At 38.6% G+C, this 21,305-nt stretch overlaps 1 protein-coding gene across 7 annotated transcripts in view; it reads right to left on the reverse strand.

Annotated features, from left to right (window-relative positions):
• Nucleotides 1-2,085: 2,085 nt before the first annotated feature.
• Nucleotides 2,086-21,305, reverse strand: part of PDE4D (phosphodiesterase 4D) — a 1,166,661-nt gene continuing 1,147,441 nt past the window's right edge. For all 7 annotated transcript variants that reach the window (XM_043547759.1, XM_007053879.4, XM_043547760.1 and 4 more), the window contains 9 exons: nucleotides 20,805-20,898; nucleotides 15,461-15,633; nucleotides 14,867-14,965; nucleotides 14,612-14,776; nucleotides 12,806-12,905; nucleotides 8,648-8,802; nucleotides 8,132-8,254; nucleotides 7,403-7,585; nucleotides 2,086-6,712 (listed from right to left, as the gene is read on the reverse strand). In XM_043547759.1, the coding sequence (XP_043403694.1) occupies nucleotides 6,299-6,712; nucleotides 7,403-7,585; nucleotides 8,132-8,254; nucleotides 8,648-8,802; nucleotides 12,806-12,905; nucleotides 14,612-14,776; nucleotides 14,867-14,965; nucleotides 15,461-15,633; nucleotides 20,805-20,898 (1,506 nt within the window). In that variant the 3' untranslated portion in view covers nucleotides 2,086-6,298. The remainder of the gene's footprint in view (nucleotides 6,713-7,402; nucleotides 7,586-8,131; nucleotides 8,255-8,647; nucleotides 8,803-12,805; nucleotides 12,906-14,611; nucleotides 14,777-14,866; nucleotides 14,966-15,460; nucleotides 15,634-20,804; nucleotides 20,899-21,305) is intronic.

Here is a 21,305-nt window from a genome sequence, read left to right on the forward strand (position 1 = left end):
AGAGAGGTTATTTGTTGCAGGTGTGACCACTGCTAGAATACTGTCGCATTCTGGTGGCCACAATTCAAGGAGGTTGATAAATTGGAGAGGGTTCACAGAACAGCCCATGCAAATGATTAAAGAATTAGACAACAAGTGTTATAGTGATAGCTTCAAGCAGAGCCGTCCCTGGACGGGGAGGTGCAGGGCCTAGGGCAAATCAGCCTGTATGCCCCTCCCCCCCCTTAACATTTTTTATACCCGTGAAATCTGGTTACAGTGAACTTCAGGGAAGCTGCTGGCCGCAGGTTAAATATTGATAGCACCCAGCTGTATAATTATAATGTTGTTATATTGCAGTTCTTTTTTATAATTATAATGAAGTTCATATAATTAAAAAAACCTTCACCGCCCATGCTCAGTGTTGCGCCGCTTGCATTCTGAAATCCACCTTCCTGGACTTCCTTGCAGCAGACTCGCTTCCCGGGTGCATATGGGCTCGCTACCCTCAGTGAATTTTTTAAAAAATGTACTTACAGATTCACAACACTGAGAGCCATGACCCTCCAGCATGGAGGAAGGGCTCTACAATCGGTTTTCTCTGAGGGCTGGGAGGGGGAGGGGAAGCGGAAAAGCAGATGGGTGGAGGACCCGTCCTGGTGGGTGGTGGAGACAGCAGAGTTGTGGGATCCCAGGTCCTGGTACTGTGGGGCAGGGGACCCCCAAGGCTGGAGAGCTGAAAGGCAAGGAGGCCCCTAAGGCAGGGGGAGGGGTGATAAGGGCTAGCCCTAGCCTGGAGACTACTGGCTGGCACTCACCTGTTCTGGGGGTGAGGGGGCCCCATGTGCTGCTGGAGTGTCCCGCCGGAAAAGGGAAGGGTCCATCCAAGACGGAAGGGCAGGGTCAAGGTCAGCCTGGCTCAGCTTCGCACTAGTGGTTGGGGGGGGGGCACGCTAGGACCCTGCAGTGGCAGACAACGCTGGGACCTGGCAGAGCAGAGTGGGCTGGAGTCAGGTCACTTGCTGCTGCAGCTACTGAGCTCGAGCCCAGTAGGGCTACGGGCAAGAAAAAGAAATAAACAGACCAGCCGGTGACTCCTGCTCCCTCCGCCAGGTCCGCCACAACCCCCCCAGGCCACCCTGCCCTTCCCCCCCTGCATCCTTCTTAAGCGCGGGGGCCCAGGGTGGTTTCCCCGGTCTGGACGGGACTGCTCTGGTCTCAAGAAACAATCTATTTAGTTTAACAAAGAGAACGTTAAGGGGTGACTTGAATACAGTTTTTAAGTACCTACCTGGGAAACAAATATTTGATAACTGGTTCTTCAATCTGGCACAGAAAGGTGTAACACAGTTCAAGGCTGGACATTGAAGCTAGACAAATTCAGTAAAGCATCCATTTTTTAACAGTAAGGGTAATTAACCATTGGAACAATTTACTAAGGGTTGCGATGGATTCTACATTACTGGCAAGTTTTAAATGAAGATTGGATTTTTTTCCTACATGCTATGCTCTAGAAATTATTTTGGGGAAGCTCCATGGCCTGGATTATTCAGGTGGTCAGACTGGCTGATCACAGTGGTCCTGTCTAGCCTTGAAATCTATGAATTTCTTCCTTAGTGAAGTAAGCGTTGGTTTTTGATCAGTACTTTAACAGCCATTGTGATATCATCCATTTAGATGAGGAGTTGTCTGGTGAATATTTAACTAGAGGAACTCCTCTTCCTTTCTGTTATTGCTCCACTAAGGAAACTCAAGAGTGTTCTCAGGTCTTTTTAAGATGAGCCCTTTCTTTCTCTGGAGCCGTTCCTACTTCCACTGAAATCAGTGGCACTTTCAACGGAATCAAGAACAAACCCTATCTTTTAAAGTGATTAGCACCTTACTGGATTAGACCCTTTATGGAATGTTGTCTTTGATGGGATAACCTCTTTGTTTAATTGACCCCCCCCCCACATTTACTTCTTGTTATTCGGTATATAATATGGTCCTGGAAATGTACTAATCTCATTCTTATTGCATTCATTTGTATCTTAAAATGTGTTGTTACTGATGGCACTTACTGTGTAAAATAAACTTTACTTGCAAAAGAAAGTCCAATACAGGAGCTAGGCAGAATCAACCCATGCTTTTATTTCCATTGCATATAAAAATTTCATATGAAGGTATTGATGTACAGTACTACTCCATAGGCTGTAAGAGAGGCTAAGAAACCATTGAAAGACTAATCATTTGCAATGTTCACACAAGTTGCCAGTCTAAAGACATACCCAAAGGAAAAAACAAATTAAAACAATAACAAAAATTGTTCAGGATTTCTGTTATTATAGTGTCCCTTTTATACTGTTTAAAACAAAAGCAATCAAATTCCTTTGGGCCAGGGCTGCTAAAATCTACAGTTTGTGTCAAAAAGGAGGCTCTGTTTTTCCTTGAAAAAGAATCTCTCCTTTCACTGAACAGTCACATGTTACAAGGGCTGGGCATCAATGGAATGGAAAAGAGGTATCTATCTTACACTAGCAACTTAATTGCTATCAGGAATCCTAACTGGCTTACAGCAATTGTGGTGTTTAAGTGGCAAGGGTCTAATTCTGCAAAACTAATAGTAGTGTTATTTAAAGGGTTACAGTCATCCTTTACATCCACACTATGCACATGTGTACAAAAGCCTTAAGTACATCTACAAAAGAGGAAAGCTTTGGCTGCTTGTAACACTAATATTAATGTTGGAAAGCATTTCCAAGATTTCAAGCTGTCTTTTACCCTACTCTATGGATTATGGTTATACAGTGGTATACTGTACTTCCTGTACATCTAAGTAAGGAAGGAACATGAAGGACAGTTGTCAAAATAATAACGTGTATGAATTCTGATTAATTCATTTTCCTATGTGCCTAAGAGCCAAACGAGTTATTACAACTGTCCCACGTGTACAGCACAGCTGTGCACTACTGTTTCAAATGATTGTGTTAATTTCAAAAAGGGAACAGGTAATGGCTGAAGTAATCCCTGATTATAGTCTTCAAAAGTGGAAAGAAAACAATCAGGTAGACAATGCAATTACAGTTCTGTAGGTATGGAAAAGCTTGACTTTCAAATGGGGCCATGAATGAAAACAGGTTGTAGTATTGTACATACTAGCTTGTGCCAGTGACCCAACCAATTAACTACTAAAAATATTGTAGGAATGCCCAGCCCTAGCCCCACAACCACCTTTCTTTCAAATGCAGCAAAACAGAAGAAAATATTGTTCAAAGTTAAGGCACAGCCCTGGGACCAAAGACCTGCAGCTTTTTTATTTATATATCTTTATGTATTTTATAGTTTTTCTCAAATCTTCCATAAACAAGCTCTAAGGTGACATAGAATATATTACAGGAGAAAAAATGTACAAGGAGTATGTATACATAATATTCATTCTCTCACCAAGAGTTTCCAAATATAGCAACACCAACCTGTCAAGGATGATGTTATAATAAGAACTGATAATTTACAATTAACATTACAGTATGTACATTACAATAAATACATGGTTGTAAACAGAGACAAACAAGACTGTATTACAGGTAAGGTCATTTGGTGAGAAAAATGCATGGCACAAAATAAAATAAATAATGCATTTTAAAAGAATTGTCAAAGCTTTCTGTAAAATCCATTTCATTCAAGTTTTTTTAAAAACCTTTGAATGCAATTTGTTCTACCTGTATTCGCTCATAATTTTTAACAATAATGCAAAAAACCCCAATTAAAAATAACAAACACAGCATTACTGAGTACAGTAACTTGCAAGCTAAAGTGTATTCTTATAAGCAAATGCAGGTTTTTCTTTTTTTCCCATTCAGTACCCAACTCATTGCACTTTCTTATGGCAAAAATATTTCAAACATGTAAAGCCACTTGTAAATTGTATTATTTTTAAAGCAGTGTGCAATGCTAAAGCACACTTGGGCAAAGAAAATAAAAGATTGTACAGTGCATTAGATCCCTGGCTATAAGAAATCATGTCTTTTTCTACTATTTGATTGTCCATGTGTATGGGTGTATATTTCACAATATGGTGGTATTTTCTTTAAGACTATTTGTTTTCAATTAGTGCAGATGTAAAACCCTTTCAGGTCCATATTGTTTTTTGGAATTTATATTGCTTTTTTTCATTATTAAGATTCCAGGCACTCTTGGGGATTGAAAAGATATTTAGATGGGAGTGAGGGCTCAGGGGGAGATGGTGAGGGAAAGACATGAGCTTAAAAGCTCCTATCAGCATGGCGAAATCTCTCCATTCACTTTCTCCCTTTGGTATCTTCTCAGATAAAGCCCTTTCGGGGCTAAAGGCAGATAAACCTACGACCTGGATATAGAAAAATGCAAAATGCACTAAAAGCTAAACCATTACCCAAAGTTTTTTAAACGGGTTTGTATCCTAGATCTCTGAAATTGGTATAACCCCTTCTTCATTTCCTATAAATTCACTGGTTCAACTGAACTCAAGCAAAGGAAATAAGTGCCATTTCCATTTCATCTTGTCAGAAAGTCACCTATGCCTTGCCATTCGATCAGAATTTGTGACAGAAGGAATCTATTTGTTTTCCTGGGCAACTATTTCCCAATCTCACTCATCAAAATTAGTCTTAATAAAGAGTCAACCATAGGAGATAAATTCCTTCCCACTACACATGACCTATCAGTAGAACTGCATAATGAGAAGCATGACTCTATAAAACCTTTTTCCTTCCAAGTTACTGAAGGCTTAGGTACTGATCAGATTTAAAAGTAGAATCCTTCCAGCGCAACTTGGACGTAGGATGAGAAACATTTTCAAGTTGTGAAGTAATCTGGGGGGAAATCCAAACCTTACCAAGCTTTACTGGCTTATTTTTTAAAAAAACCCTTATGATCTGGCTCTTCATGCAAGGAAAAGGAGTTCTGAAAAATATGCTAATAATCATTTTTAAAGACACACACACACACACTTCTGAGGTGAGCATGTGCTCCAGCTAAACAGAAATTACTGCCCAAATTGCTGACACAAAATAAGCTTTAAGGGAGATAAAATAGGAAAGATTCTACTCTTTTGCCACAGCAAACAGGTTGTTCTTATTTAGTGATCGCCAGTTCTCAGCCTCAGAGTGACATTCTAAAGGAACTAATTTTATTAAGCAAAGAGAAAAGTGTTATGTTTATATAAAGATGGTTCATCACTTTTTCATACTGGGCCCACTCCTGCAAATCCTGACTTGAGTGGTCCCATTGGTTTCAGTGCGACCATCTGTGGGAGTAAGGGAGGGGCTGCAGGGTCAGCTCCACTAGGAGGACAAAAGCACAATGCAGACGTCTGTTGTTTGTCTGAAAAAATTATAATAAAAACAAACATAAAAGGAATTCCATCCCACTGAAAGGGTTTCCTGCAACACACACAAAAATATTTCAAGGAAGTCATTGGTATATAAAACAATGGATTTTTACAGCTCAGATCAAGGCTATAAAAATCTAACGTGCAAAACTAAAATAAAATAAAATCTATAACTAGATAACTAGAAGTATTATCCAGTGTTGCACAGATTTGTACTGAAAACTTGCAAGTTACTCTTTGGAAAAAATAACCAGTGGCAGATGAAGTTCTGAAGGTGTTTTTTTCTTTAAATATAATACCTCAATACATTTAATAATAAAAGTAAGCTCTACAAAAGATCTCTGTTTTACATATAATACAAAATGCAGAGGTCAGTGTAACCCACTTGGCCACACTTTCTTTATTTTTTTTTCAGTCATGTATTAGGAAGACTTGAAATTAGAAAATTATGCAATTTCCACAGCTCATCTTCCTACAGGTAACAGATTCATGTTGTGTCCCATTATTCATGTGCATTTGTTTTCCATTAGGAACCTCAGTTCATTCTCTGGCTGTTTTCTTAAAACTCTGATGATGAATGTTACTCAATGCCTTGCTTGTAAAATAAAAACAAAACAGAACACCCAATGCACACCAGCCTTTTGCTGGTAGGCTATATTCCTCTGAAACCACTTTAGAGACCTGATTTCTTTAATCAAATCTGCCAAATGGAGATCTTATTAAGATGCTGTTCATGGATGTTTTCCCCTTTGCTCTCTGATGCCATGGAGGTGAAATTGTGGTTACAATATTCCTGAGTGCCAAACTGAGTAATTAAGGTCAGTTTTGATCAACAAACGTCCTGGCAGGTGACAGTGAGGTGTGACCGTGGTTGTGGCATGTGACGTGCACTTTGGAAACCATTTTCTAATTAAAAAAAAAAGAGAGAGAGAGACAAAGAGACAGAGAGAAAGAAACTGAGTCTTCACACTGTTACGTGTCAGGAGAATGATCTTCCTCTAGCACGCAAGGTTCTGTGTGGCTCTCCTCCCCTTCCACTTCTTCGCCTACTTGCTCGTCAAGGGGAATTTCAGTGGATTCTGAGTCCTGGGTGCAAAGAGTCTTGGAGTCACTGAAGCTGGTGTCTTCTTCCACTTGACTTCCACTGTCCTTTTCAGTGTCTGATTCACCATCTTCCTCCAATGTTAGTTCAAACTGGAATTTTTCAGTCTGGCCCTGCCGACCCTCTTCCTGGTCATCCGGTGCAGGAGAAGGGCTCTGAGGGATTGTGCTCTGGTACCATTCTCGGTTGTCCTCCAGGGTGTCCAAGATATCCTGGGCATCAGGGTGAACAAGATCTGCCCAGGTCTCCCAAAGAGGATGAACAATGTAGTCTATAAACCCCACCTGTTCCAAGTAATGTCACAATACAAAATTAGGATGAGTACCTTATTCCCAAGAAAAAATGCACATATAGGTTATAAAACAAAATAGAAATTCTTGATGACAGGACAGAGGCTCCTGATGTTCACTCCTTCCCAGACGAACCAAGTACAATGTCTGAGCATACTATTGTCAGAAACAGGCATGCTGGATACCCTATCTTTAAGAAGGCTGAAAAGAAGCCGTGTTATTCTATGTGGAAAATGGGCTTTTATAGCATTCTCAACAGATTGCAGTGCTCAAGGCTGAATCCTTAGCTTTTTATCTCATATTAATGGGAGATGGATATTGGAAAGGTTTATTTTTAAATCTAATTCCCAACAACTCGTTCTTATCTCTTGAGCTGAACTGCTATTTTACATACGATTGTGCTATTAAAGGGAAGCTTAATGAAAAGATGTATTGTATTCCTCCTTATAGCACATCTCACGTGACAGAACAATGCCATAATGGAGCTCTTTGGCCCAAACACAGCTATTTTTAATGGTAGGAAATCTCAACTCCTCTTAAAAGATGTATTAATTAAAAGGGGAAAAAATCCAACAACATACATCCAGAAACCCATGCAAATAAAACAAATCAAGTGGCTAAGATCCAATTTTATCTATTAGAATGTATTGGCATGTTATCTCATTAATTATTCAAATGGATTACCTGTGATTTCTCTACAGATGCATTGTGCTTATCACACATGGGACTTATCTCCATGCCCCTCTCTCTTTCCCGGTCTCCTTGACGAAAGAACTCTTCCATTATCCTGTCGGTCCACTGGCGGTAGAGCTGGAGTGGCTTGGTTGGATTGCTTAGATCTGCACAGTGTACCATATTCTGTAAAACCTAAAACGGACAAACATATATTATCTACTGAGCACCTCCTGCGTTATTAACACTAGAGACGAAAGGCTCTTTATTCCATTTACACATTTGGTGGCTGCGAAACAGAATCTTGAAAATACAGGTAGCGCAGCATTTATTCTGTACAGCAAAAGCTGGATGTGCCTATGTGTGTTTTTCACACTTGCATTAATAGCCAAAAATTATCTCACTTCTACAGCTTCTGTCTATATTAAGAGGTAGAAAATGTTTAAGTGCAAGACTGATCAGGTTCAAAGATGTTTAGAAGTTAGGTCATAGCAAATTAAACCCAGAAAAAGTATTTTCCTTCCTCAAAGCTCAACCAAAGAACTGGTCAATGCCCAACAGAATGTGATACTGAAGGCAAATATGGCACTTGTGGCTAATGGACACATTTGAAAGTACAGGGAGAGCTTAATGAGGTGAGAATGGGGACAGAATTAAATGAGACGTACACCCACGTAGGACTGGCGAGACAAACCTAGTAAATGAAGGCTAGTGACTGTTTTTCAACATGGATGATCTTACCTGAATTCTGTCTGAATAATTATCAAGAAGTAGAACCCCAGAACTTGTCACTTTCTTGGTTTCAACCATAGTTTTCAAATCAGCCAACAGATTCATATGTTTAGACATGTCTGTTGCAAGTACCTTGAAGGTGAAGTCAAAGCATTAGTAACTAAAATAATTGAATGATTTTTTTTCAATATTTGAATATGACAGCCCCCAAATCACAGAGAGATACAGGTTTATGTTGTTGTTTTTTTGGCGGAAGGTATGGGGGAAACCATGATCTACACATATGACTATATACATTTTTTTCCTAACTAGGGTTCCCCGTGCTGTAAAGGCTGTTGGTTGTGCCAGCCTTTAGTTTTAACTCAAAAGAACTCCAACATACACGCTTTATACATAATGCAATTTTCACTGCATTGCCTGCATTATGTGCCTGAGTGTATCTAATGTACCAGAAAAATATCTAAGGTTTGTTTTGTTAATTCAATCTGAATGAATTAGAAGTGGGAAATTCAAGCTGAAACTCACAATGTCAATAACCATTTTCCTCAGTGATTGTCTTTGTTTTTTGGTCAGATTCTGGAAAATGTCACAATTCTCTTCCTGTAGCAACTTGAAACCCACAGCTAAATGATGGTTCTCCAATACCGATGAGTCATTGTACATCAAGGCAAGTTCAGAGTCTGCAAGACAGTCATGAGGCAGAATGTTAACAAAGCTTGTGTTTCCCCCCAGGTTATTTTTTGATTTTTCAGATTCCCAAGACAGCTTCCTTGGGACATATTCCTCTAATATTTAGAACAGTCCTTCTCTTCATCGCTGCAGGTCAAACTAACCCCTTCCTAGATTTACCATTTGGAATCTAATGAGATGGTAACACAGAAAAGTGAGTTCATAATGTTTGTAACAGGATTTAGAGATACGCTTTTGTTCCTTCTATCTTTTAACTATCTGTATTGGCTTACACAGGAAACGAGTATTGTTTCCTGTGTAAACCAAGTAACTCAGAGACTATAGGAACTGATGAAGTAAACCTAAAACCCCAGAAAACCCTAACAAACTGAGGCAAAGGAGTCTGGGGAACAAGCATAAAGAATCAGATCAGTACTTTCAGAACCCCTCCCACATGTGCACCAAATCAGATGGAAAATATGGCACACACACCTTATAGCACATTATTATTCAAGTTAAATTGCATCTGCCTACAACTCAGAGCCAGGAAAACAAAGCTAAGGATTTGCCCTGGTTTAGGCATGTAGCAAACAGCTTAATTTTTAATTTATGCACTTCAACAATCTCAGGCACTCTGAGGAGTAAAGGGGTCATTAGTATACGAAAACAGCATGTTTTGGGAGGAGGGTGACAGGATAATACCAGTAGTGTTTCTCAATATTCTATTGGAGAGCCATATGGCTTGAAAGCCCTATGCAGTGACCTGGCCCAATGACTGAATTGCATGCAACGCACTAATAGTGACAGAATGCTGCCTTTTCAAGTGTGAGTATTCTTAACGCAGTCTATATTGCAGTGAAAATAAAGGGGCTCATGTACCCTCTTAGCAACATCCTGGAACAACTTGTACTTAGATATATGCAGAAGTCTGCATGCATCTACTTAGGCCGACTAACCAGCCTACTTTGAAAATGAAGAGCATATTTTATTCCATTTACGCAGGAACACAGCTAGATTTTATACACACAACCAGTTTACATGCCTTTGAGTATATGGCCTATAACGATTGCATTATTGAAAAAGAATACTTTGTATGCAATCACACTTGTCATTTACTGACATTAATTTCTGTTTATTAGTTTCTGTATCCTAAATCTAGCTGTGCATCAGTCTATTCTACTCTTTGTCCTCGTTATCTTCTTTTATAGACACGGTAGTCTAAAATTCCTTCAGCTCACTGGGGTTGCACATGAAGGCTCTTGTGTTCAGATTTCAGGAGCCTCATTACGTATTCTCCTGCTGTCTCACTCTGCTGTACCGAACACGTGAATCTTGTGATTCAGGAAATCCTTCCTCTACCTTTCTTTGCCTTGAAGGCAGAAAAGCCATAATAGCAGAGAAGAAAAAGACCTTGTTTGTCAACGAACAGCCCTTTCATCTTTCACAGAAAATTCTGTAAGCATGTTTATTTGCTATTTTTCCAAGAAGGAAAGTGGAAAATTGTAGGAAAAACAGCCTTTCTAGAGGCCAAGGCCGAAAGGAGTGCTCAAACACTACTGTTACTCAGAAAGGCTGGGGCCCTGTGGGTGGTTTGATTTTGTTAATATTTGTAATTGCTGTGGAAGAAGGGAAAAGTACCCACATGTTATTCAATATAACAATCTTGTTAGCAGCTCCTGGTATGTTTGTGAGAAAAGACTGAAGAAAACTGTATGGCTTTATATAGTTGCTCTCCCTCAGGGGTTATGATTGAGGGGGAGCACCTTAATTCCCACAGCTCCAAGGGACCTTTGCCAAAGAGGCTGGCCATGGGGTGCAGAGAGTCTGTGTCTCCTCTCAGTGCCCTAGCCACATCCCTCCTGGTCAGTGGCAGACCTCTTGGGTGCCATAAATCAGTATATATACTCTTAGATGAACTGTCTTCTGTTTGGGGGAGTGTCTTTGTCCCCAGGGATGGTGATGCATTTTCTACTGTTTTTCTCTAATCCTTTTAAAGTTTGAGTCCCCACTGAATTTAACACTTGTAAAAAGAGCTCCAGTGAGAGCCTTTATGGAGACTGGCATTCTCTGTTTATCCACAGAGTGAATAAAACACATGTAGTAACAGTACAGACTTCTATACGGTGCCATGGCAATGCACCTCCAACCTAACTGGCAGGGAACACTATCTTGGGGGGGAGACAGTGTTGTGCAGTCTCCATTGCCCTGAAATCCTTGGCCTCTCTTTAGCCTGCCAACAAGAGTGCCAGTTAGTGCCAAATGTAATGTGAAAGCTTGTCCAGCAGTAACTGGGCTAAAGTAATTGTCTCATTTCTTATAAGTCACTGAATAACTATATGAATAGTTGGGCTGGATTTGAACTGTTTATCCAGAAGTGAAGAGCTTTATATACCACTACCAGTCCCTTGAGTTGGCCAGTCACTCAATGGTAATCTCACAAAAATTCAGCAATCTCCCCAGAAATGAATAAAAATAATTCCCAGATTCAAATGCTTTTACTTAAATTAAACTAATGCTTCTCATTCTATAGCAGTTCCATTCCCTCAAAATATTATGTTATCATTAAGTGTACCCAGGAAATGGTTTATTTACATCTTGGCATATTAAGTGCTATTTTGTATGCTAAACCTGGTTCAGTCTGTTCCTATGCTGAGCTGTTGAAGTGCACTTGCTATCAATATAGCTTTGAAACTTCTGTGACATCCCCAATCCTCCTCCTTGTGGATGAGTCACCAATTTGCATTTCACTGTAGGGTAGCCCGTAGGCCATTAAAGCACATAAAAATAAATTCAAATAATGTTCAGGGTCTTATTTGAACCTATAACAGCAAAAAAGTCAAAGCTGGATCACTCTCCCTCAGACTGCTGGGTCATGGCATTGTAGCACTGGTGCAATAGAGTGTGTCAATGCAGAAATTACCTACAAAATCTACTAACATGTATGTAGATGGGTTAAAGATGCACCCACAGTCATGATTCCATTTTCTTGATTTTTCCCCCTTGCTTTCTCAGACCCTCAATATAATTTCAACCCTGATATTTCTGGTGAGCTACTGTAAAAGGAAATTCAGTTGGGATGGCAAAAGCAATAATAGTGTATAAAGTAACTTAACATTGATCCAGACTGTGCTACCTTATGCATGTTGTATAATATCTTACTCCACAAATAGTCCCATTCAAATCAATGGGGTTACACATGGAGTTAGGTTCTATTCAATAGAGGTATCACAATCTAGCCCTTAAAAAAATAAAAGTCATGCTCATATTTGGTAGAAAACTAGGAGGATTCTCGTGATGCTGCAGCACAGACCAGAGCAGTGCAGAACATGTCACTGGTACACTGGACTTCACATTCAGAGGTGGTGTTAGGCTGTTCCACGTCTCCATGCTTCTTTGTTCATACAGGGGGCTATCACTAGCAGCTGTGGAGCATCAGAAATAGGGAGAGGAGAGGTTTTACCACAGCCTAAGAGACTTTGCAGGCAGGAGGCAGCCATGTATGCCATAAGGACGCAGCAGCTAGGAAATTATCACAGGTATGTACAGAAAGGAATGGGCACAGCACATGCTATTTTGCAAAGAGACCCACAAACCTAGGGCTGACCCTACTCATATTAATTGTTTTCTTTCTTTTTTCCATTTCTTTATATTTTATTTCCATTAATCTTCTATTCTGCTTTTACCCATTTTTTTCCTTACTGAATGGAAACCTTACAAAACTTCCACTTTATTTCAGGAGAAGAACTACCATTCTGCCCCTAGTGGGTGACAGTGCTAGAGTTCATCCACCTAGTAACTCCTGCCCCCTTTGAGTATTTAGTGCAATGGGCAGATTAGGGTTAAATTCCTTGCAAAATGACTGTCAGATTAAAATACAAACACTTGTGTATATTCTAAGAGAAGGGCATGAAGCGGAAAAGCTTGTGCTTCTCATTTTCTATGCACATATCTTACAGGATACCAAGTAGAAACTGTAAATATTAAAAACAAACAAACAAACCAACCCACACTTACTTGTGTTGATAAGAAATTGGTTTGAAACCCCAGGGTGATCAACATCATGTATTGCACTGGCAAAAATTGCTGCAAGAATCTCCAGATCCGTGAACACTGCCTGAAAAACCATACAACAGAAACAACAATTACTGAACAAGGAAACTGCCTTTTCAGTAAAAGGACAGTGTATTGATTTTTTCTCCTTCAAAATTCATATTTCAAAAAAATAAAACAAAACAAAAACATCTTTCAACACAGTTTAAATATAACAGGAACTTCAAAATGTTATTTAAATACGATCCTCACAAAGTTTTGGAAAATAGTCCATTACATATACAAGACATTTCATATTTGGGTATCGACATGCACTTGCATAAAAGTGTCTGTTTTTTAGAGGTCCTGAGCACTGAAAGTACCACTGAATTCAATGGAATGAAACAATTGTGGGTTTTTCAGCATCTCTCCATAAATAAGGTCATTTGTATTTAGATCACTAAATATAGAGAGGTGCCTAAATCTTACCACCTACCCAAGTCTGAAAATTTTGGCCTACCTAATCATTATACACTATGGTGTTACCCCAAGTAGTATATTTATGTTGCATTAAGCATGCTTATATTACATTATCAACATATAATATGTACTGGTTACGTTAAAAAGGAGCATGCCTCCTAAATGATATTAAGAGAGAATGGATATGATTTACTATAACTGTAAGCTGCAAGGTATACATCCTACAATGTACTGATTCTCCTTTTAGAAGCCATTATGAAAATAAACCTATCAACAACAGCATGCAGGGGGATATGAGTATTTTACTAGCTCAAGCACTGTGCTGAAAACAAGACTCTGAAGGATAACTGACGGGACAGATTAAGTAATGCTACTGACAATCAATGTGGCTGCCCACTGAAGCGAGTGGTAATGCAGCTCCATTTATGAAAAGAAGCTGAACCTCCTCCCTGCCATGAGGGAAATCTTCTACAAGAGGACTGATTCTTTTAGGAGTAAAGAGACCTCCCAGATATCCCTAGAGCTCTCCCAATTCATTCACTTCAAGGAGAAGGCGAGGGAGGGAGGAGGCATTCAGCACCTTGCAGTATTGGGATCTCTGTGAGCCAGAGGGCAAAAATGGAAACCTGGTCAAGGTCAAATCCTTTTGAGTTTCAAAGTAAGATGTAAGTTAAGCTTAATCACAGTTTTATAATAAAAGAGGAGAGAGATTCCAATGTTTCTCTAGCTTCCTTTCACCTCAGAGACTTAAGCGCTCTTTTAAACAGCTCATATAAAGAGGATTCATTTTTAAAAAGTCTGGATTTCAAGGTTTTTTTAACAAAATAAGACAACCCATTAAGGATCTAATATGGGTTTAACACTGCCTGAGTATTGAATGTTACATTGAAGTAAATGTTAGAGAAATTCAGTTCAGAGAAGCAGAAAAATATAAATGTAACCTTCTGCACAGAAAATGTATCAGTGAAAAAAACAACACCGTACTATATTACTTAGGGAACCACATCCTGTCACCACATTTCCTGTATAATTCCCATTGGTTTCAATGAGAACGCCACATGGGAAATGACAGGACATGACCTGTAGTTAAAAGTAGATGGTGAAAACAGGTTACCAAAAGAATGTGGTTGATTTAGCACTAGCCAAGTAAATAAACTTGGGTCCTCACTAAATTCCTTTAGAAGAGAAAGTCTCATGAAACTATATATATCTTACAGACCCTGGGATAATTTACATTTAGCTTAGAAGAGTTTTTGATATTTCGCATGCGTATGTTTCTCTCTCCCCTCTTCCATGGATGTGTGGATTTACCTCCAAAGCTGGGGTTGATAGCAGTACGTGAGTAGACTGAACGACATCTGCAGCATGTATGTTGTTGTGATATGCCACATCTGCATGGTAATGGTCTTCTAGGGTCATCAAGTAAGTTATTAAAGTGTCTGCTGGAATTTTAAATGTTTTTAACAAATCCCGTTCCTGGAGGAAGGAAGAGGAAAACAATTAAGTTTATAAGAAACATAACGATTGATGAATAAAGAGCACTAGTGCTGCTTCCATCTTGCCCACCTGGAAAATGGTATGCATGATGACTGTCAGAGGTCTGTTTCCAGATAGTTCTGCTATTTTGAAAACATGCAGGCCCCATTTGTTCACATCTTCTAGTTCCTAGAATGAAATTAAGCAACAGAAACTTTTAAATCAAATACTTAATTTTCCAATCATTTTTGTTTGAAATAGCTACAATACCAGAGTCATGGTATAACAAACTGGTTGAACCACTGTGAAAATAATATACTAAACCCTCTGATAGTGCTCAAATTAAAGTTTGCCTTTTATTTTGCTGATGATTTATGCATAAGGACCTTATTAATACACATACAATGCTTGTTTATTTTACATTATGTTCTCCTCAGGCAGAAAAAATTCCCACTGCTCTCCTGTTGGAACAGAAGTTTACTATACACTCACTTCGTTTTTTCAGTGTTCCTGATTTATACTTGCCTAAGTGAGATCAGAATCTGGCATTAGCCCTTGAAATCAAAGGCTGTGGAAAGAGTATGGAAAAAACACACTAAAGTCTGTTTGACAACCTCAAAACTTCATTAAATTGCATGGTAAGTTTCTAAGATCTTGGTAGAGAACAGGTTAAATCTTCCTTACCTTGGCAAGAACATCTTCTTGTTCGGTTTTAACTCCGAATTTGGGGATACTGGAATTAGTTAAACTAGAGCTGTGCATCAGTTTTTTCACTCCACTGATCTGGGACATAGGCCTCTTCTTTTTCTCTTTCTCTTTCTGTGTTGGAGAAGGGATTTCCACTTCATGTTGTTTGTCTTTGAAGAAAGGGGAGAAAAAAATAACTTTGAAGGGCATTTTCCATACTTATAAAAATTATATATTGTTTGTCGATCTTAGTGGTTAAGATTGATTTTGTGTACACTATAACCCTTCCATTATCATTCTGTCTTTTTTAAGCTAAATGTGGAGACTAATAACTATCCGAAATTAAAAACAACAACAACTGAACAAAGAAACTTTGTTCAACTGTATGAAGCACTGCACTATTCCAAAGGTTGTTTCATTGTTTCTGAATAGACTTTGAGGGTAGTTTGTGGCTGCATCATCCCCCCTCGCCCAAAAATGTATAGGGAGGTAATCCTTTCCACAAAAAGAAAGTAATAGACCTGGCCAGAAACTCAAATTGTCATTCCATGGGACCTTCCAAAATAATAATAATAATAAAAAGTTCAGAATCAGAATGAAAAAATGAATTTAGGTATTTCCTGTAGAATGCGAATTCCAAAATTTCATTTCAAACTTCTGGAAGCAGCAGGCAGGGAGTCAGGGCTCCCAGGGTTTCCGAACTGCTAGAGTCTGAAAGTCCTGGTAGCTCCCACTCCAAGGCAGCCTTTGTGGCAAGCTTCCCTAGAGCCAGGGATTCTGGAAAGGCGGTTGCAAGCACTAGCAGGCTGCCAAGGGGCTGGAGGGCGAGCTGGCAGGAAACCAAGCAGGCAGAACCAACCAAAATCTGCCTGGTTTCTGTTAAGAATTTCATTATAAGCAATGTGTTCTCAAAGAACGTTTCTGCAGGAATACAACATTTCAACAAACTGGCATTTTCTGACAGAAAAAAACACTCTATTCCAGAAAATTTCTGACCAGCTCTAGAAGTTATATAACATAAATACAACAAATAGCTTGAGCAGATTATGGCAAGAAGAGCATTGATAGATTTTACCCTTAAATACTGGCTTCAGGCTAAAACATTACCATCTCTCATCCTCATATGCACAGCCCAAGGAAATTACAATATTTTTCAAGCCCTTGTCAAAAAACTGCTTGTTTTTTCTTTGGTTCACACTTTAGTTTTGGAAATGTCTGTTGTCTGAAGTGTTACATTCTGAAAGGTGACTTTGTAAAAATAACATTGTGAGGTATCATATGTCTTCTGTTTCTAACTTTGGCACATTACTTACTTAACTTATGATGCAATAGATTTCATTTCTTAAAAAATTGCCACACCTGGATGTTCAAACTGGGATCTGAAAATCAAGCTGTTCTTTCTGGTGCTTACATCATTACCAGTAATAAAGATATCTGTAATCAGGACTTAACTTGCAAGTTTGCTCATGGCCTGTGAAGTACAAACGAGTGTAGTTTGTTGTTCTCCGAATTAGCTCTATCGTGTTAACCAAAGTGCAAACAGTTTTTGTCAGATATGCACATGTGACTTGAAGATGCAAAGGAAGGAGATGTGTTAAATAAGAAGGTACCATTTTTATAGAGTCACTTTTCTGACAACGACCGCACTGCAAATGTGCAGAAACACTTGCAACAGGAAAGCTCAAAGATCCAGAAACATAGGGCCTGCTTCTCATTTACAGATGGCATCTTTATGTTGCTCTGGCAGTGTAAAGGGGGTTTAAAGTTAGGGTAAATTACACTTAGATACACTTTAAGGCCCCCTTTACACTTCCAGACTAGTGAAAAGTGACCTTCATGTAAATGAGAATGAGCCCCAAAGGGTACACTGCAATAAAAGACCTGCGGCATGGCTGCAGCTGTCCCAGGTCGGCTTACTCAGGCTCACAGGATGTGGGGTGCGGGGCTATAAAACTGCAGTGGAGACGTTTGGGCTTGAGCTGGAGCCTGGGTTCTGAGACTCTGCGAGGGGGTGGGTCTCACAGCCCAGGCTCCAGCCAAGCCCAAACATCTACACTGCTATTGTTAGCCCCGCAGCTCGAGACCTGAGAGCCCAACTCAGCTGACCCTGACTCTGAGACTCAGTACCATGGGATTTTTATTGCAATGTAGACATACCCTTTGAGTCTGGATTTCATTGCATGCAATTCATTTGGGACAGGTTTTTCTGAACTGTTTTTATCTTGTTTCAAGCAGATGGAAAGCAACAAAGTCTGGAAGAGTTAAATATTAAATGTATTTTTTCCCCATATGTAAAAATTTAATTAAGTAGTCTCTGAACTTCCTCCCCCACATTTAAAAAGGTCTTTTTTTTTGTGCTATGAAACAATGGAATATTATTGAATGTTAAAGGTTCTGAAGTTAGCCTAAATGACCTGGGATGGCTTGCAATGGAGAGAAAAAAGTGGTTTTGCCCTTTTTGCTTCTTTATGATATATAACAGGAGGCATAAAAATATTTTTAAAAGCATTTTTCTTTTTTTCTAACCTTAGAAATAAGAGGGATAGCAAGTCCCGATCTTTCCTGTTTTTGATGGAGGACTGGTGAACTGAAGAATATGCCCTTTCACCCCTCAGCTGAAGAGACAGGGTGTGTGCATGTGAAATCTATTGCAATAGAGGGCTTTTCTCCTAATTTTTAAACAAAACAAATAACCCACTCAAAAACCAAAACCAAACGAACAAAAAACAACTAAGCAAAGAGTTTTTTAAAGTTTGATAAAAAAAAGTCTCCTTCTCCATTTCTCAAGCTTATCTTTTGTGATGTAATACCACTATGTGTTCTCCAATCCTTCAAGGAGTCCTCCAGCAAAACCAGGAAAATCAAGGACTGATACTTCTAATATAAAAATAATCCGGGAAAATCATTAAAAATACACTTCTAAACAAGCCAACCAACCTTTTGACCTTCTATATGTTTACATATATATCCTACAAAAAAAAAAAAAGTACAAACATCTTTCCCCTCCTGCCCTGGTCATCTTTAATGGAGAGACTGAAACTGCCTAGGGAATGCAGTGGCATTCTGGATTACTGTGTTTGCTTCTTCAGTTTTTATTGTCTACTTTTCAGGAGTTTGCAACTACTGGAAAATGCAAAGAATTCTGAACAGATCACAGCAAAGATGAGAATGTAAAAATGTCACCAAGTTTTTAGCCTGAAGCATAATTCCCTCTTCCCACCCCATTCTCTGACCAATTAGAAAAGCAGGGGAGGAGCAGAGTTCTTGACTGGTGCAAAGAGACAACAGCTGAAGAGCAGTGACTCGTGTGCATACCTTGATGTTTATGGTTTCGGTCATATGCACAAAGTTTAGATCCATCAACGGGGAGGATTATAAACTGAGTTGTCAGATTAGCTCAAGTGAAAGGAAGTGTCTCTGTCTGAAAGATTTGAGATCTGCCATGGAATTCCATGGGATTTCCTCATGTTTTGTTAAATATGGGCAGCTAATGCTATGAGTGCTGAACACCTTTTGTATGTTTAAAATAAGATAATTTACCATATTGATATGGTTTTTACAGCAAATTATTTTATACTGGTTGCTAGGTTCTATTACATTATCTGTCTAGAAGAGCACTGGTTAATCACACTGTTTATGTATGAATATACACTGTAGGAACCTTGATTCTCTACCAAGAGAAAAAAATATATATATGTTGTAATTATTAATAATTGCATTCAAGGCATGTGTCGCTGATTAGGAGTGAAGTGCCTATATTTCAAAGCAAAACAGGAAAACCCTATCTTTCTCACTAAAGGTTCCTAGCTTTCAAATGTTAGTAGGTCTTTAAATGCTCAGTAGATGGGGAAAAATGCAGAAGTTGGTTAACAAGACATTAATTCATTTAAATTTTCTGTAAGAACATTTTCCTTCCACACATCGTTGTTCTGAATCTATATATTTATATGCATGTTCTAATTATACTATACTTAAGGAGAGTTCTGTAACTGAGGTAACCGTGTTGCAACCTCTTACATTTGCATTTCCTTTATTTATTAATATATTGTTTTTTATTTGCATGCCAGCCACAGAAAGACAATATTCATTCTCAGTAGATTCTAAGTGTTTGTCTTTCCAGAGTTTATTCTGCTTGAAAGATGCAGGTCACATGTGAAAGGCTGACAGCTGCATTTTCTTATTCCTGTCAAAATGAGTCTTAATTTTTCAAGTGAAAACATGCAAAGATGCTGATAGCTCAGTCTTTTCAGTCAGAGGATGTGAGAGACACCTTCTAAGTGGGTCATCTCCTCAGGCAGCCTTATCCTGAGTTTCTAAATATTCCTGAAACTGTACAATAGAATTTCACTTCTCACACAGGCAGGCAAACTTTACTGTGCAGGTGAATCTGGGCATTCTACTGAAACAATGAATAAATAAAATGGACACCACTTTAACCAATTCATTTAGGGTATTGTAGACTTGGATAAAATTTGTTTAAACACACACACACACACATTCATGCTATATTTTAACATACATTTTAATGCCCTTTAATCCTAATCTAGACATACCCATGTGTCCCTACCTATATTCACAATCTTAAACAGTCTAAGTGTATGCGTGTCTTCAAGACATGTTTAAATTAGCATATTCTATGTCTATCTTCAATATACACAAATATAGAATATTGTTTTTATTTATTTAAAAATAGCAAAAAAATCTCTTTTCTTTACAAAATCACACAGGTGGGACTTGAGAGGACTGTTCAATTATTATCTTCATACCTGCTAATACAGTGTCAGGGTTACCAAGCCCTCCCCACCACAAGCTCCTTGGCTGAAGTTATTCTCCTAGCAGAAATCTGTTCAGATGTTGACTCAAGTCATGTTTATCACCCTCTCTGTCTGCAGAGGGGGAATGCCAATGCACCACCACCATGTTCTGAGAGATTCAATGAGATTATTTTTAGCTGTGTACTTTCATCAGATCAAGATGCCTTTATAGTATAACTTCTGTACTGGGAAAATGAGAACTGGGTGCAAGGATAATCTTTAAATCTATCAAACAATTCACTATATTAATCCCTCCTCAATTATGCTGGTAATAGGCAAGATTATTTCATGTTAACCATAACAGATCATGGGAATACATAGGGATAGGTCTTTAACCTGAACACTTTGCTACAGTACTCAACAACTCTCCGAGCAAAGAAGCAACACAAAATGTATATATGCAACAATTTATGCAGAGAGCTAATTTTATCAATTTATAATGATCTCTCTGTCCAAATACTGAACAATGTAGTTTATAAAATGCATAACTACTAAAAAGACAAATCACTCCCATAATATATTCTTACCTAAGAATGTGTTTGATATATATTCTGAGACCTGATTGCCTGATCGGCTCATTTCAGATAAGTGGGTCAACTCCCTGTTGAGCATTCTTTTAAACTGGAAAAAAAAAGAAAAAAGAAAAAAAAAAAGCATGTTAATGGTCAAGAAACGGTTAACTTAGAATGAGAAAATGTTATTGATTTATAATAAATAAATACATTATATTCAGAAGATACAGTAAACTGAGAGATGAACTGTGAAAATAACAACACAAAATAATATTGCTTTACTCCGGAACTTCTCCATGATTAGATGACAGAATTTAAAAATAGATATTCCCCAAAGATTCGGTGTCAGAGACATTGGGACCGTGTGAGCTACTGAAAACTCTAACTGCAAGCATGTGCACACATGAATATAACTACTATTTTTGCTATTTCAATCTTCTGAATTTTAAATTGGGAGAGAAATAACTAAGTTATATTCTATGTATACACAAAGGAACACTCTTTAGTTGTGCTAAG

This window comes from Chelonia mydas, chromosome 5 (genome assembly GCF_015237465.2).
Source record: "Chelonia mydas isolate rCheMyd1 chromosome 5, rCheMyd1.pri.v2, whole genome shotgun sequence".
NCBI classification, from domain to species: Eukaryota; Metazoa; Chordata; order Testudines; family Cheloniidae; genus Chelonia; species Chelonia mydas.